Below are 17,122 nucleotides of genomic sequence, written 5' to 3'. Positions count from 1 at the left end.
CATACTGTGAGTCGATTCTTGATTTCTCCAAGAGGAGACTAATTGATGTCCTGTTACCCACTGTTCTGTTTTTGAACCTTTTCTCCTTTGTTAAAGGAAGACTTGTATTTATAAAATGCTTTTCACAGCCTCTGTTTTAGTGATGTTGGTTGAGGGATAAATGTTAGCCAGGACACCGGAGAGGTCTCTTCGAAATAACATCAAGGAATCTTTTACGTCGACTTGAGAGGTTAGATGGTTCTGTTTGTTTTTTTTAATTGGGCGTCGCTGGTAAGGCCAGCATTTATTGTCCATCCATAATTGCCCTTGAGAAGATGGTGGTGAGCCACCTTCTTGAACTGCTGCAGTCCGTCTGGTGATGGTACTCCCACAGTACTGTAGGGAGAGAGTTCCAGGATTTTGACCCAGCGATAATGAAGGAATGGCGATATGCTTCCAAATCAGGATGGTGTGTGACTTGGAGGGGAACGTGGAGGTGATGGTGTTCCCATGCGCCTGCTGCCTTTGTCCTTCTAGGTGGTAGAGGTTGTGGGTTTGGGAGGTGCTGCCGAAGAAGCCTTGGCGTGTTGCTGCAGTGCATCTTGTACGTGGTAAACACTGCAGCCACGGTACGTCGATAATGGAGGGAGTGAACGTTTAAGGTGGTGGATGGGGTGCCAATCAAGTGGGCTGCTTTGTCCTGAATGGTGTCGAGCTTCTTGAGTGTTGTTGGAGCTGCATTCATCCAGGCAAGTGCAGAATATTCCATCACACTCCTGACTTGTGCCTTGTAGATGGTGGAAAGGCTTTGGGGAGTCAGGAGGTGAGACACTTGCCACAAAATACCCAGCCTCTGACCTGCTTTTGTTACCACAGTATTTATGTGGCTGGTCCAGTTAAGTTTCTGGTCAATGGTAACCCCAAGGATGTTGATGGTAGGGGATTTGGCGAGGGTAATGCCAATGAATGTTATGGGGCGGTGGTTAGACTCTTGCTTGTTGGAGATAGTCATTGCCTGGCACTTTTGTGTTGTGAATGTTACTTGCCACTTATCAGCCCAAGCCTGAATGTTGTCCAGATCTTGCTGTATGCGGGCATGAACTGCTCCATTATCTGAGGAGTTGCGAATGGAACTGAACACTTTGCAGTCATCAGCGAACATCCCCATTTCTGACCTTATGAAGAAAGGAAGGTCATTGATGAAGCAACTGAAGATGGTTGGGCCTGGGACGCTGCCCTGAGGAACTCCTGCAGCGGTGTCCTGGGGCTGTGATAATTGACCTCCAACCACCACAACCATCTTCCTTTGTGCTAGGTATGATTCTAGCCAGTGTAGAGTTTTCCCCCAGATTCCCATTGACTTCAGTTTTACTAGGGCTCCTTGATGCCACACACGGTCAAATGCTGCCTTGATGTTGAGGGAGGTCACTCTCACCTCACCTCTGGAATTCAGCTCTTTTATCCATGTTTGGACCAAGGCTGTGATGAGGTCTGGAGCCGAGTGGTCCTGGCAGAACCCAAAGTGGGTATCGGTGAGCAGGTTATTGGTGAGTAAGTGCCGCTTGATAGCACTGTTGGCAACACCTTCCGTCACTTTACTGATGATTGAGAATAGACTGATGGGGTGGTAATTGACCGGATTGTATTTGTCCTGCTTTTTATGGACAGGACATACCTGGACAGTTTTCCACATCGTCTGATAGATGTCAGTGTTGTAGCTGTATTGGAACAGCTTGGCTAGATACGCGGCTAGTTCTGGAGCACAAGTCTTGAGCACAACAGCAGGTATGTTGTCGGAGCCCATAGCCTTTGCTGTATCCAATGCATTCAGCCATTTCTTGACATCACATGGAGTGAATCGAATTGGTTGAAGACTGGCTTCCTTAGGAGGAGGCCGAAATGGATCATCCTCTTGGCATTTTTAGCTAAAGATGGTTGTAAACACTTCAGCCTTTTCTTCTCAGAAGATCAAGATATAGAATCAGTTTGGGTGGAGATAAGAAATAATAAGGGAAATAAATCACTGGTGGGAGTAGTCTATAGGCCCCCTAACAGTGGCTACACTGCAGGGCAGCATATAAATCAATAAAAAATGGAGGCTTGTAAGAAATACTGCAATAATCATAGGTGAATTTTATCTTCATTTTGATTGAACAAATCAAATTGGCAACGGTAGCTTTGAGGAAAAGTTCAAAGAGTGTATTTGGGATGTTTTCTTAGAACAATACGATGTGGAACCAATGAGGGAGCAGACTATTTTAGATCTGGTAATGTGTACTGTGACTGGATTAATTAATGATCTCATAATAAAGGATCCTCTTGGGAAGAGTGATCATAACATGGTAGAATTTCAAATTCGGTTTGTGGCTGAGAAACTTGGGTCTCGTACTAGTGCCCTGAACTTAAAGGCAATTACAAAGGAAGGATAAGACGGTAGATAAGCAGTGGCAAACATTTAAGGAGATATTTTATAACTCTCAGCAAAGATGTATTCCAGTGAGAAAAAAAGACTCTTAAGAAGAAAGAACCAGCCATGGCTAACTAAGAAGTAAAGGATGGTATCAGATTGAAAACAAAGGCATACAATGTTGCAAAGATTATTGGAAGGCCAGAAGATTGGTAACTTTTTAGAAAAGAGCAAAGGACAACTAAAAAAAAAAGAAAGGAGATAGATTGAGTAAACTGGCAAGAAATATAAAAAGAGACAGTAAGAGATTCTACATGTATATAAAAAGGGAGAGTAGCTAAGTTAGTCCCTTAGAGGATGAGACTGGGGAATTAATGGGAAATGGAAATGGCAGAGAATTTCAACAAATATTTTGTATCAGTCTTCACTGTAGAAGACACTAAAAGCATCTCAATAATGGATAATCAAGGGGCTATGAGGAGGGGACAAGGTGGACAAGTCCCCTGGACCTAATGGCCTGCATCCTATGGTATTAAAAGAAGTGGCTACAGAGATGGTGGCTGCATTAGTTGCAATTACCAAAAATCCCTGGATCCTGGAGAGGTCCCAGAGGATTGGAAAACAGCAAATGTAATTACCCTATTTAAGAAATGAGGGAGACAGAAAGCAGGAAACTGTTATCCTAATATCAGTCATTGGGAAAATGCTGGTGTCCATTATTGAGGAAGTAGCAGCAGGACATTTAGAAAATCATGGTACAGGCAAGCAGAGTCAACATGGTTTTATGAAAGGGGAATTATGTTTGACAAATTTGTTGGTGTTCTTTGAAGATGTAACAAGTAAAGTGAATAAAGGGGAACCTGTAGATGTCGTGTATTTGGATTTCGAGTAGGCATTCGATAAGGTGCCACATAAAAGGTTACTGCGCAAGATAAAAGCTCACTGGGTTGGGGGTACTATATTAGCATGGATAGAGGATTGGCTAACTAACAGAAAACAGAGAGTTGGGATAGATGGGTAATTTTCAGGTTGGCAAACTGTAACTAGTGGGGTGCCACAGGGATCAGTGCTGGGAGCTCAACTATTTGCAATCTATATTAATGACTTGGATGAAGGGACCAAGTGTAATGTAGCTTAATTTTCTGATGATACAAAGATAGGTGGGAAAGCAAGTTGTGTGGAGGATGCAAAGAATCTACAAAGGGATATAGACAGGCTGAGGTGAGTGAGCAAAAATTTTGGAGATGGAGTATAATGTGGGAAAATGTGAGGTTATCCACTTTGGTGGGAAAAATATAAAAGCAAATTATTATTTAAATAGGGGAGAGATTAGAAACTGCTGCAATACAGAGGGATCTGTACATGAAACACAAAAAGTTAGCATGTAGGTACAGCAAATAATTAAGGCGGCAAATGTAATGTTGGCCTTTATTGCAAGGGGGATGGAGTATAAAAGTATGGAAGACCTGCTACAACTGTACCGGGTATTGGTAACACCACACCTGGAGTACTGCATGCAGTTTTAGTCTCTGCATTGGAGGCAGTTCAGAGAAGGTTCACTAGGTTGATTCGGGAGATGAGGAGGTTGTCTTAAGAAAGATTGAACAGGTTGGGCCTATATTCATTGGAGTTTAGAACAATGAGAGGTGATCTTATTGAAACGTATAAGATTCTGAGGGGGCTTAACAGGGTAGACGCAGAGAGGATGTTTCCCCTTAGGGAACCTAAAACTAGGGGGCATAGTTTCAGAATAAGGGGTCGCCTATTTAAAATGGAGATGAGGAATTTCTTCTCTCAGCGGATCTTGAATCTTTGGAATTCTCTACCCCGAGAGCTATGGATATTGTATCATCGTCATCGTCATCGTCATCGTCACCGTCATCGTCACCGTCACCGTCCACCGCCCACCGTCCACCGTCCACCGTCCACCGTCCACTACCAGAGCCACAGACTCTGTCACAGGTGGGACATATAGTAGTCGTTGAGGGAAGTGATGGATGGGACGGGTTCGCCGCATGCTCTTTCCGCTGTCTGCGCTTGATTTCTGTATGCTTTTGGCGTTGAGACTCGAGGTGCTCAGCGCTCTCTCGGATGCACTTCCTCCACTTGGGGCGGTCTTGGGCCAGGGACTCCCAGGTGTCAGTGGGGATATTGCACTTTATCAGGGAGGCTTTGAGGGTGTCCTTGTAGCGTTACCCCACACTGACATGCAGTACCTGAGAGTGACGGGTAGTGTCTATCCTATACTCCCCTGCCCATCCCACACTCAATGAATAACCCCACTGTTCAAACTACAATCGGCTGAGCGCCGCCACCTGCTTTTAATGGATGTTTAGAGTTTCAGCCGGACCAATAAAATACTTTGCAATGGTTTTAGTTGATCATAAACATGGTGCTGAGGTGTCACTGTCGAATTTAAAATAGTTTCCGCTGAATGATTGTCACTTGTTGCAGGACTCGCTTCCAGCCAGGAGATGGCAGAGACAGAAACCCTCACCACATTTTAAAAAGTACTTGGATGTGCAATTGAAGTGCTGTAACCTGCGGACCTAGAGCTGGGAAGTGGGATTAGGTCGGATAGCCTCCTGTTGGCTGGCAAGGACATGGCCTCCTTCCGTGCCGTAAATTTCCATGATTCTATGATTGTCAATCTGGTGAGAAAATGATCAGGAAAATAGTCAAACTGCCCCATTTTAATGTCTGTCGCTGTCGGATTTGTTGTGAAATAGAGTGAGCAAGGGCCTGTGACCCGCTCAATTCACTCTTACTCTGCTCTCGCACTCATTCAGAATTTCTCCGCCACCCGGTGTACCCTTACCCACCCCACTCAGGGCTAAGGATCACCCATTCTGTTTACCGGCTGCGCTTTTCCAACTGTACATTAACTGGTTTCAGAGCAGAACGCGCAGCCAGAAATCAGTCTGTTCCCAGGAGCGACAATGATTAACTGCAGATTCTGCTTTATACCTTTCATTCTAGTTTCATGTGTCCCATTAAAAGCGACTCCACGGGATGTGGGCAGTGGGTGGATTGCGCTATGGAGTTTTTAAAAAAACTTTATAAAAAGGAGTTTTATTACACACAGCTTGACATGATACCGTAAAAACAAAACCTGCTACATAAAACCCTTAAGTGAACAAGATTGGTTTTATTCCACTTTGGCCACTGTCCAGACTCCATCTGGTGAAACTGCTAAAGGAATCTTTCAATTCACCTTATGATACATTGAAAAGTCCAAAAATATATGTATATTTTTTTGTAGCCAGCACTATCGCCTCCCACATAAAACTACAAAAACAGCCGAAATGCACCCAACTCCTGTGGCTTGCTTTCAAGTGCTGCTTTTAAACTGAGCCCAGTTAGAAACAGAATTAACAGTCTCAGACATTTAATCCCACACACACACAAGACTCGTTTAAACTGATCTTCTGTATTGTAGAAGACAACAGAAAGCTTAAAAATGCAACAATCTGCAAACCAGCCTTGCAGGAGGAGAGGAGGGGAGGGGAGGGGAGGGGGGGCGGGGCGGGGCGGTGGAGACAGGAGTAAAAATAGTTGCATTTAAAGCATCTGGCAGCATCAGTCTGGTAGCAATTAGTGCATCAGAGGCAGCATTAAAGCAGGGCAGAGCTGGAAGTAAAACTGCTCCACTCTGCAACATAACCTTCCTGCAGAGTTCCACACCGAGACATGAACTCCACGCAACACACTTCGAGTTCTCCTCCGACCTTGCACACAAGTTATCCGATCCTGCCCAGCAATCGCCTTTAAAAAGATAAAAGTCTTGAAAGAGCGGTATTTTAGTCCTGTAATGATCAGCTGGAATCCTGTGTGGTTTGATACACGGTCGACCTTTGCTGCAGCCTTCCATGGTACAGAGAGTGTATGTGTTTGATCCGAAGTAGTTAGTACAACGCATCAGGTTCCCCTGGTCAAATGCTCATCTTTACTTAATCCTTATTTCAAACTGGGCTCAGGGGCTGTACAGGTACATATTAAAACCTAAACTCAAATTCCAGAAACTGACAGGTACAGGATAAAATTTACACTCACATACCAGAAACTGGCAGGTACAGATTAACCCCACAGTCATATAACAGAGATTGACAGGTACATAATAAAATACAGTCATATAACAAAAACTGACAGGTACAGAATAAAGCCCACAGTTATATACCAGAAATTGATCAGTACAGATTAAAGTCCACACTTACATACCAAAAACTGACAGGTAGATATTAAACCTACACTCATATACCAGAACCGAGAGGTACAGAATAAAATCCACACTCACATAGCAGCTGACAGGTGCAGATTAACCCCACACTCACATACCAGAGACTAAAGGGTACAGAATAAACACCACACTCATATACAAGAGATAGACAGGTACAGAATAAAATGCACACTCACATACCAGAATCTGACACCATCAGCTCCCGGGAGATCCAGACCGCCGTGCGCCTGCTGCTGCCCGGGGAGCTGGCCAAGCACGCCGTGTCGGAAGGGACAAAGGCGGTGACCAAGTTCACCAGCTCCAAATAAAACTCCACGCTGTCCTGAGAGAACACCCCAAACACAACGGCTTTTTCAAGAGCTGCCCACAACCTCCCTGAAAGAGCTGCACAAGCGCATCACCCTTTAGACTCAATTTACTGTAATTATTTCCTTAACATGTGTGTTTGAGAACCTTTGCAGATCCAGCTGTGGATTTAGTTTTGAATTCTCATAAGCAGCTTCACTGTCCGGTTCGACTTGAGGACCGCTGTTGAATATCCCGCCATTCAAGCTACAAACATGGTTCCTCGTCGCTGTTTTCCATTTACAGCGCCTGCCGAGGAATTAAGAGCTTGTTTAGGAGATGGGACTCTGATTTCAGTCACCTCATTCTCTCGCAAGCCCTTTTCAAGTTTATTTTTCAATTCCTGTTGCGGGTCAATCCGTTTATTAACCCGAGACTCCGTGCAGTGTAACAACCCAGAATGGGAGTTCTTACAGAGACCAGAACGGGGGCAGTGTGAACACTCTTCTCTTTTCACAGAAGGACTCCCAGTTCTGGTCTCACTCCCGCCTGTGCGGAGGATCGGTCCATGGTCTGTGATTCCCAACTTTTACACAGTTTGAGCTGGAATGTGACCCGTTACAGAGTCAGTGGGGATTGATTGCCGTCCGTTACAGACAGTTTGAAAGTGAACGCGAATTTAATCCTGATTGGAACAGCCTGGAATTTGTAAGGGATATATGGAATAAAATAAAAGGAAGTAAAACCTGTTTGTAAACCTTTGGCTAATGGTGCATTTATTAACATAATTCGCACTTGAAAACATTATTGGCAGGGTTTTTGAAATTAAAAATTGTTATGACTGTTGACAGGAATTTCTGTCCTCGTTTCATTGATGGGCTCAACAGACAATGGGTAAGGCGAGAGATTAACATTCAGCGGCGATTTGAGTAAAGAATCGTCATGACTGGAAGAGGTAAAGGAGGCAAAGGACTGGGTAAAGGCAGAGCCAAACGGCACCGTAAAGTGCTCCGTGATAACATCCAGGGCATCACCAAACCAGCCATCCGCCGCCTGACTCGTCGTGGCGGTGTCAAGCGGATCTCGGGCCTGATCGACGAGGAGACCCGCGGGCTGCTGAAGATTTTCCTGGAGAATGTGATCCGGGATGCGATCACCTACACTGAACACGCCAAGCGCAAGACGGTCACTGCCATGGATGTGGTGTATGCTCTGAAACGGCAGGACCGCACACTCTATGGATTCGGCGGCTGAATAACTCGACCCTTTCCCCCGAGCACAACACAAAGGCTCTTCTCAGAGCCACCCACCGCCTCACAGAGAGAGCAGTGACCTGGGGAACGGGGGCGAGATAGTTGATTGACATTTTGTTCTGTATAGATATGTTTTTTGCCAAGATCTATATTGTGGTGTTTGGTGTTTTACATCAGCATATACATGATAGACGGAATGTCCTTTTAGTCTTCGAATCATGGACATTTACGGCACATTCCAGGTGAGGGTAATACTGGAACAACTAATGTAGTTAGAACATAAAAACATAAAAACGTAAAAAATAGGAGCAAATGTAGGCAATACGGCCCCTCGAGCCTGCTCCGCCATTTAATACGATCATGGACTCAGGTCTACTTCCTTGTCCCAGTATCCCTTATTCCCTTATCGTTTAAGAAACTGTCTGTTTCTGTCTTAAATTTATTCAATGTCCCAGCTTCCACAGCTCTCTGAGGCAGCGAATTCCACAGATCCACAACCCTCAGAGAAGAAATTTCTCCTCATCTCAGTTTTAAATGGGTGGCCCTATATTCAAAGATTAAGCCCTCTAGTTCTAGTCTCTCCTAGCAGTGAAAACGTCCTCTCTGCATCCACCTTGTAAAGGCCCCTCATAATCTTATATGTTTCGATAACATCACCTCTCATTCTTCTGAATTCCAATGAGTAGAGGCCCAAACCTACTCAACCTTTCCTCATAAGTCAACCCCCTCAATAAGGAATCAACCTTGTGAACCTTCTCTGAACTGCCTCCAAAGCAAGTATATCCTTTTGTAAATATGGAAACCAAAACTGCACGCAGTATTCCAGGTGTGGCCTCACCAGTGCCCTGTACAACTGTAGCAAGACTTCCCTGCTTTTATACTCCATCCCCTTTGTAATAAAGGCCAGATTCCATTGGCCTTCCTGATCACTTGCTGTACCTGCATACTAACCTTTTGTGTTTCATGCACAAGTACCCCCAGTTCCGCTGTACTGCAGCACTTTGCAGTCTTTCACCATTGAAATAATAACTTGCTCTTTAATTTTTTCTGCCAAAGTGCATGATCTCACACTTTCCAATATTATGCTGCATCTGCCAAATTCTTGCTTACTCACTTAGCCTATCTATGTCCTTTTGCAGAATGTTTGTGTCCTCCTCACATATTGCTTTTCCTCCCATCTTTGTATCGTCAGCAAACTTGGCCTTGTTACACTCGGTCCCTTCTTCCAAGTCGTTAATATAGATCATAAATAGTTGGGGTCCCAGCACTGATCCCTGTGGCATCCCATTGGTTACTGATTGCCAAACCGAGAATGAATCATTTATCCCGACTCTCTGGTTTCTGTTTGTTAGCCAATCCTCTATCCATGCTAATATATTACTCCCAACCCCGTGAACTTTTATCTTGTGCAGTAAGTCACCTTTTATGTGGCACCTTGTCATATGCCTTCTGGAAGTCCAAATACACCACATCCACTGCTTTCCCTTTATCTAACCTGTTCGTTAACATCCTCAAATAATTCCAGCAAATTTGTCAAACATGACTCCCCTTCATAAATCCATGTTGTTATATCCATGTTACAGCAGTGACAGATAAGAAAGGTGTTGAATTAAACGATGGGAGGAAGGCAGCATCAGGGTAGAAGGACAGTGAGGGTCCCTTGCCCTCACAGAAGGACTCCCAAGTCCTGATCAGAAGTGACCCTCAGGCAATCTCGGTTACAAACCGGTCAATGTCTCGAACATGTAGAAATCTAGATCGACAAACACAGCTGTTCAGATTATTGAATGTATATATAGGAAAAAATGTGAATGAACCTTTCTCATAAGTCCGGACGTCATTAACCATTTTTGCCTGAGAGCAGAATAGAAACATAAAGAACGGAGTATAAATCGGGAGGGGATGTAATTGATCACCTAATTTAAGAATTTGAGATTGTGGCGAGCAATAAATCTGATTGGATGTTTAAAGAGACCAATCAGAGAGATACAGAACAATGGAAATTGACAACGCAGCCAATGAACCAATCACAGTCATTGCCTTCACCCATCCCTCATTTGCATAGGGTTGTGGGCGGAGTGTGGGGCTGCCTATAAAATGCGAGCCCGGAGCAAAATTTCCTTCATATCTGTACCTGACTGAACAAGACGATGCCTGAGGAAAAGAAACCAGCTTCGAAAAAGGGTGCAAAGAAAGTGATCAAGAAAACACCACCGAAGGGCGGCAAGAAGCGCCGAAAGTCGAGGAAGGAGAGTTATTCCATCTATATCTACAAAGTGATGAAGCAGGTTCACCCCGACACCGGCATCTCCTCCAAGGCCATGGGCATCATGAACTCGTTTGTGAACGATATTTTCGAGCGCATCGCGGGTGAGGCTTCCCGCCTGGCCCATTACAACAAGCGCCGCACCATCAGGTCCCGGGAGATCCAGACCGCCGTGCGCCTGCTGCTGCCCGGGGAGCTGGCCGTGTCGGAAGGTACAAAGGCGGTGACCAAATACACCAGCTCCAAGTAAAACTCCACGCTGTCCTGACAACAAACCCCAAATACAACGGCTCTTTTAAGAGCCACCCACAACATCATTGAAAGAGCTGCACAAACACATCACCCTTTAGACTGAATTTGCTGTAATTATTTCCCGAACAAGTGTGTGTGAGAACCTTTGTAGTTCCAGCTGTAGATTTAGTTTTGAATTCTCATAAGCAGCTTCACTGACCGGCTCGACCTTGGCGTCGCTGGAATTTCCTGCAGTGAGTAAACTACAAACACGGTCCCTGGTCTCTTTCCCTTTGTTCTCAGACTCGTTCATTCACAGCGCCTGCCGACGATTATTTTTTTGGGGGGCAGGGAAACTCCGATTTCAGTCACATTCTCACTCAAGCCCTTTTCACTTTTTGTTTTTATTCCGTTGCGGCTCAGTCCGTTTATTAACCCGAGACTCCCCGCAGTGAAACAACCCAGAACGGGAGTTCTTAGAGACTAGAACAGGAACAGTTTGAATACCCTGTCCCTCTTCTCTTTTTACAGAAGGACTCTCAGTTCTGGTCTCACTCGCACAGCAGCTCCTGTGCAAACAAGTTCACTTTTACAAAGATTGAGTTGGAATGTGTCCCGTTACAGAATCGGGCGGGACTCAGTCAGTTACAAACAGTTTGAAACTGAACCCGAATTTAATCCTAATTGTGACAGGCTAAAATTTGCAAGGGAAACATGGAATAAGACAAAAGGAAACTCAAAGTGTTTTGAAGTATTTGGCTAATGGTGAAGTTACGAACATAATCCTCAATTTTAACAATTATTGGCGGGATTTTTGAATTTAAAAAATCATTAGGTTCCGACTTTGAGAACCAGTAATTTCCACCCTACTTTCATGGTGGACTAAACAGGCTGTGATTGGTCATCGGAAACGACCAATGAAATTCACCACAGAGTCACCAATCACAAGTTCGCTCCCTGCATCCCTCCAGAATTTATAAGAAGGGCAGATGTGGGAGGAGTTTCTCATTCTTTCTCTGAACTTGTAGATTGTGGAAATGTCTGGAAGAGGAAAAACCGGCGGTAAAGCTCGCGCCAAGGCCAAATCTCGCTCCTCCCGGGCCGGACTGCAGTTTCCTGTGGGCCGTGTTCACAGGCTCCTGTGAAAGGGGAACTATGCTGAGCATGTGGGTGCCGGAGCCCCGGTCTACATGGCTGCTGTGCTCGAGTATCTGACCGCTGAAATCCTGGAGCTGGCCGGCAATGCGGCCCGCGACAACAAGAAGACCCGCATCATCCCCAGACACCTGCAGCTGGCCATCCGCAACGACGAGGAGCTCAACAAGCTGCTGGGAAAGGTGACCATCGCTCAGGGTGGGGTGCTGCCGAATATCCAGGCTGTGCTGCTGCCCAAGAAAACCACCACTTCGTCCAAGATCAAGTAAAGCGGACAAGAGTTAAACTAAGAACCCAAAGGCTCTTTTTAGAGCCACTAACAGTATCTGTGAAAGGGCTGCTTACTGTATTAATGGAGACCTTGAGTTCAGGTACCGATAAATTGGCCTATTTCAGACCTGTATGCGGGAGTTTTCAGTTCCTGGTATCTGCATTACGGTTTTCTGCTCACACAAACTGTTCTAGTTAGCAACTAATAATTAAACTACAGTTGTCAAGAGACTCAAAAATTGTATAAATACCGCAACCGGTACCCTAAATATTATTTAATCTATCAATGAAAGCTGTATGAAGAAAGTCGGCGGTTATTAAACGGGCCTAATTTAATTCTGGTCTGGTTTGAGACTTTGAAGACTGGTTCTGTTCCCGGGAGCTCCGGCCGTTCCCGGGCTGTGTATTTCTCTCCTAAGCCGGTCAGTTTAGACCTACACTGAGCAGCCAAGCGCAAGACGGTCACTGCCATGGATGTGGTGTACACTCTGAAACGGCAGGGCCGCACTTTCTATGGATTCAACGCGACCCTCTTCCCCCAAGCACAAAGCAAAGGCTCTTCTAAGTGCCACCCACCGCCTCACAGAGAGTGGGGATGGGGGGAGGAGGGAGGTATAGTTGATTTACATTTTGTTCTGTTTCGATAGATATTTTTCGCCAAGGTCTATATGTTTTAAATCACCATATGCACGATGGACGGAATATCCTTTGTTTCAGAATTATAGACATTTATCATCGAAGCTTACAGCACGGAAGGATGCCACTTCGGCCCATCGTGTCCATGCTGGTCAACAAAAGGCTTCCAGCCGAATCCCACTTTCCAGTTCGAGGACCGTAACCCTGCAGGTTATGGCACTTCAAGTGCACATCCAAGTAGTTGTAAATATGGTGAGGGTTTCTGCCTTTACCACCCTTTCAGGCAGTGAGTACCAGACCCCCACCACATAAGAACATAAAAACTAGGAACAGGAGTAGGCCATCGAGCCCCTCGAGCCTGCTCCACCATTCAACAAGATCATGGCTGATCTGGTCATGGACTCAGTTCCACTTATCCGCCCGCTCCCCGTAAGCCTTAATTCCCTTATTGGTTAAAATCTATCTATCTGTGATTTGAATACATTCAATGAGCTAGCCTCAACTACTTCCTTGGGCAGAGAATTCCACAGATTCACAACTCTCTGGGAGAAGAAATTCCTTCTCAACTCGGTTTTAAATTGGCTCCCCCGTATTTTGAGGCTGTGCGCCCTAGTTCTAGTCTCCCCGACCAGTGGAAACAACCTCTCTGCCTCTATCGTGTCTATCCCTTTCATTATTTTAAATGTTTCTATAAGATCACCCTCATCCTTCTGAACTCCAAAGAGTAAAGACCCAGTCTACTCAACCTATCATCATAAGGTAAACCCCTCATCTCCGGAATCAGCCTAGTGAATCGTCTCTGTACCCCCTCCAAAGCTAGTATATCTTTCCTTAAGAAAGATGACCAAAACTGCACGCAGTGCTCCAGGTGCGGCCTCACCAATACCCTGTACAGTTGCAGCAGGACCTCCCTGCTTTTGTATTCCATCCCTCTCGCAATGTAGGCCAACATTCCATTTACCTTCCTGATTACCTGCTGCACCTGCAAACTAACTTTTTGGGATTCATGCACAAGGACCAATCGTGCAGCAGTGGAGGCGTGTCCTGCTGAGTTGGAGCTGTGAGCAGTGAGGGAAGCAGCTATCAACTTGAGCTCCTGCCTGGAGAGCCCTGAGACCAGCCCAGGAACAGAAGGAAGGAAGGGGCTTCACTACAACTTTCATCCAGAGGGAGAGGTGGAAAAAGCAGAAAACTTTAAACATCTTTACCATTTCTGCAAGGAGTTGGAGAGAGGGGGAAAAACCACAACAACCATCCAGTGTGGAAGGAGGGAGACTCAACATTCTACAGGTGGGTGTGGGTGCATTTCCCCAAAAAGACTTTGTTGTTTCGGTGGGGGGAGGAAAGAAGACCACTGAGGGCCGGAACATCGCGGGGGGTGTGTGTGTGTGTGTGTGGTAGTGTGCGTGGGGGCCGTGCTTACAACTGGGCCCCCCCCACAATTGGAACCCCCCCCCACCCCCCACATTTGCCTAGCCTGGGATAGCTGGAGCTACCAGGCTGAAGATTGTCATCAATCACCCAATTAAAGATCGTTAGGAGTGCCTGGTGGCTCCAGCTACCCCAGGTGAAGACATCTTCTCCCCCCACCTGAAGACCACCCCAAAGACTTTTGTGTTTTGCCATCTGGGGAGTGCACCCACCCACAGCTACGAGGAGAGACCTGCCCTCGCAGCCCCCCCCCTTCCCACCCCCCTCTCTCTTTTCTCTGCTACTCTGTTTCTCCCCTCTCTCTCTGAGGCCTCTTCCTTCCAAATTTGCAAAAAAAAAAAAACCAATTAAGACAACTGAGCAGAGGGAGCAAGGCCTCTCCCCAATTGTCAACGAGGGGAGAGGTGCCTCGTTAAGGGCTCCTCTGCTCAGTTAATATACGAGGCCATTAAAAGACCATTAAGGCCTGTGACTTTGGGGTGGGTGTAGCCCTTAAAGGGACCCCGTGATGGCGACCCCATCCACGCCGGTGGCAGGGCCAGCAAGGTCGTATGCGCAGGCGGTGTCCATATCCACGGCACCTCCTGCGCCAGCCGCTGCCCTGCCACCTTTCAGACTAATAACAAAAAAACACGGGGTCAAGAGCTACACTCACCCCACAATGAGCATCGAGGAGTGCGTGCGGGCGATGGCTGGGGTAGTCGGCCCCTCGGCCATTGTCGCAGCCTCCAAGATGTCTGGGAAGGCCGTGTTCTTCCTGGGGTCAGAGCGGGCGGTGTCCCTGGCCCTTGAAAAGGGGCTCACGGTGGGCGGGACGTTCCTGCCGGTGGACCCTCTCGAGGCCACCGCGCAGAGGGTCATCATTTCAAACGTCCCGCCCTTTGTTCCCGCTGAGCTCCTCCTCCCTCACCTACACCAACTGGGGGAGGTAAGGTCGGGGATCAACCCCATACCGCTCGGCCTCAGGGAGAACAGCCTGCGCCACGTGTTCTCCTTCCGCCGCCAGCTCTTTGTCCGGCTGGCGCGGGAGGAGACGACGGAGGGGAGCTTTAATGTGGTGCACGAGGGGACTGCCTACCGCGTCTTCTGGACGTCGGACGGCGTGCGGTGCCATGCCTGTAGGGAGGTGGGGCATGTTCGTAAGAACTGCCCCGCCTCCAAGGCCGCCAAACCACCGAAGGCGGCCAAGGCTGGCACCGCCGCCACCCCTCCCCCTAGTTGCGTCCGCGTGCCGGGAGCCATGGGTGCGCGGGCATCGTCGGAGGCCTTTGTTTTCAGGGCCTCCGGCGGGGGGGAGGGAGAGCGTTCGACCGGAAAGAAGGCGCGGAAGAAGGCGAAACATCTCGAGGCGGGTCCCCTCGGTGCGCCGGAAAGTCTGACCACCGCGCTCAGCCCAACCCAGTCACCGGCGAGCGCGGGGTGCCCCGAGCCCGTGCCCGGGCCCTTGAATACCACCACAGAGGGGCCCAGGCGCGGGCAAGAAAAGGAAAAGGGGGGGGCGGAGCGGGAGGCCTCGGCAGACATGGAGGTCTCCCTGACTCCGCGCGCCCCCAGGAACAAAAAGAGGCACCGCCCCAATGAGGCGGAGGGGGAACAACATCCCTCCGCGGAGGAGGCGGTGCCCGCCGCGTGTCCCGCGTCCCCCACCAGCGCCCCCAAATTGCGCTGCAGGCGCGAGGAGTCTTTCCCCGGGGAGGGTGAGACAGTTGAGGCTGCCCAGCCTCTGCCTCCCGGGGATGGAGTGGAAGATCTGCCTGTCGTGGGGGGCGTGGGGACCGCGGAGGAATGCGTAGCCGCCGGGCCGGGCGTCCCGGGGACTGAGGCGGGCGAGGCCGAAAAGGCCGAACCTGAGCCCGCCCAGCTATTACCCAACTTCCCCCGGGATTTGCTCGACCCGGCAGAGAATGAAACAAATAATTATGACACTGTAGATGCTGGGCCGGGGGGTGGCAGCGGGGAGGGGGAGGAACACCCACCCTCGCCCCTTACTTTGGAGCTGGAGCACTTGGAGGGCCTGGGGATTTCCTATGGCCGGGTCTCTCCTTGTTCTCCGGTTCCTGGGGCGGAGGGGGAACCCCTTCCGCTGTCATTTCCCGACCCGGCACCATTTTTAAAAGAGCCCAGTGGGGACTCCTCTGCCGACGATCCTGGGGGTGGGATCGGGGCAGTGCCAGGGCCGGTTGGAGCGGCCGGTTCATTTGCCGTACCTTGTGCGGTCGATGGGCCGGCTGCTGGCGGCCACCTCCCGGAGGAGGACGGGGACTCGGTGGGGGACGCGGGTGAAGACCTAGAGACCACCGCCAGGGAGGCGGTGGATCTGCTCGCGGCCGCCGCTGAGGCCCTCCTCGTTCCTGCAAAGGAACTCCGGGACTTTTTGGCCCAGAGCCGGGGTCGCCGCGACCAAGCCCGACTGGCCCTGGAAAAATGGTCCGAGCCGGAGCTGATCAAGGGGTCCGTCCGCGCCGCCGTTAAAACCTTGGCCGCGGGCGGGCCCTTGACAAAGGAGCAGCACCTTGAGCTGCGCGAGCTCGAGGGACTCCTCGCTGGGCTGCGGAGGGAGCGGAGTTCAACAAAAGACTCCGCTCCCTCCCCCACAATAGGTTAAGGTAGAGGTTGCACTATGCTTTTGTCATGAAGATAACCATAGCCAGCCTCAACATCAACGGCGGCAGAGGGGCACGCCGTAGATTTGACAATTTTTCGCTCCTGCGGGAGGGGAAATATGCGGTGTGCTTCCTGCAAGAAACCCACACCGTTCCGGGAGACGAAGCCACGTGGCTCCTGGAATGGCAAGGAGAGGTCCGCATGAGCCACCTCACCGCCATTTCTAGTGGGGTGGCCATCTTGCTGGGCCCGCATTTTCAGCCGGAGATCTTGGGGGTCGAGGAGCCCGTGCCAGGCCGCTTGCTGCACGTAACGGTTCGCCTGGGGGACGTGCCGCTCCATCTCGTGAACGTGTACGCCCCTCATCC

The 17,122-nt window shown here is 48.6% G+C and overlaps 1 protein-coding gene across 1 annotated transcript; it reads left to right on the top strand.

Moving 5' to 3' along the window:
- Positions 1 to 7,850: 7,850 nt before the first annotated feature.
- LOC139273598 (histone H4-like) lies at positions 7,851 to 8,162 on the top strand. The gene has a single exon (XM_070890557.1). The coding sequence runs from the start codon at positions 7,851 to 7,853 to the stop codon at positions 8,160 to 8,162; it is 312 nt and encodes a 103-aa protein (XP_070746658.1).
- The last annotated feature ends 8,960 nt before the right edge of the window (positions 8,163 to 17,122 follow it).

This window comes from Pristiophorus japonicus, chromosome 9 (genome assembly GCF_044704955.1).
Source record: "Pristiophorus japonicus isolate sPriJap1 chromosome 9, sPriJap1.hap1, whole genome shotgun sequence".
Classification (NCBI taxonomy): domain Eukaryota; kingdom Metazoa; phylum Chordata; class Chondrichthyes; family Pristiophoridae; genus Pristiophorus; species Pristiophorus japonicus.
Note: the sequence above shows the minus strand (reverse complement) of the source record. Positions and strands in the feature narration are given on the sequence as shown.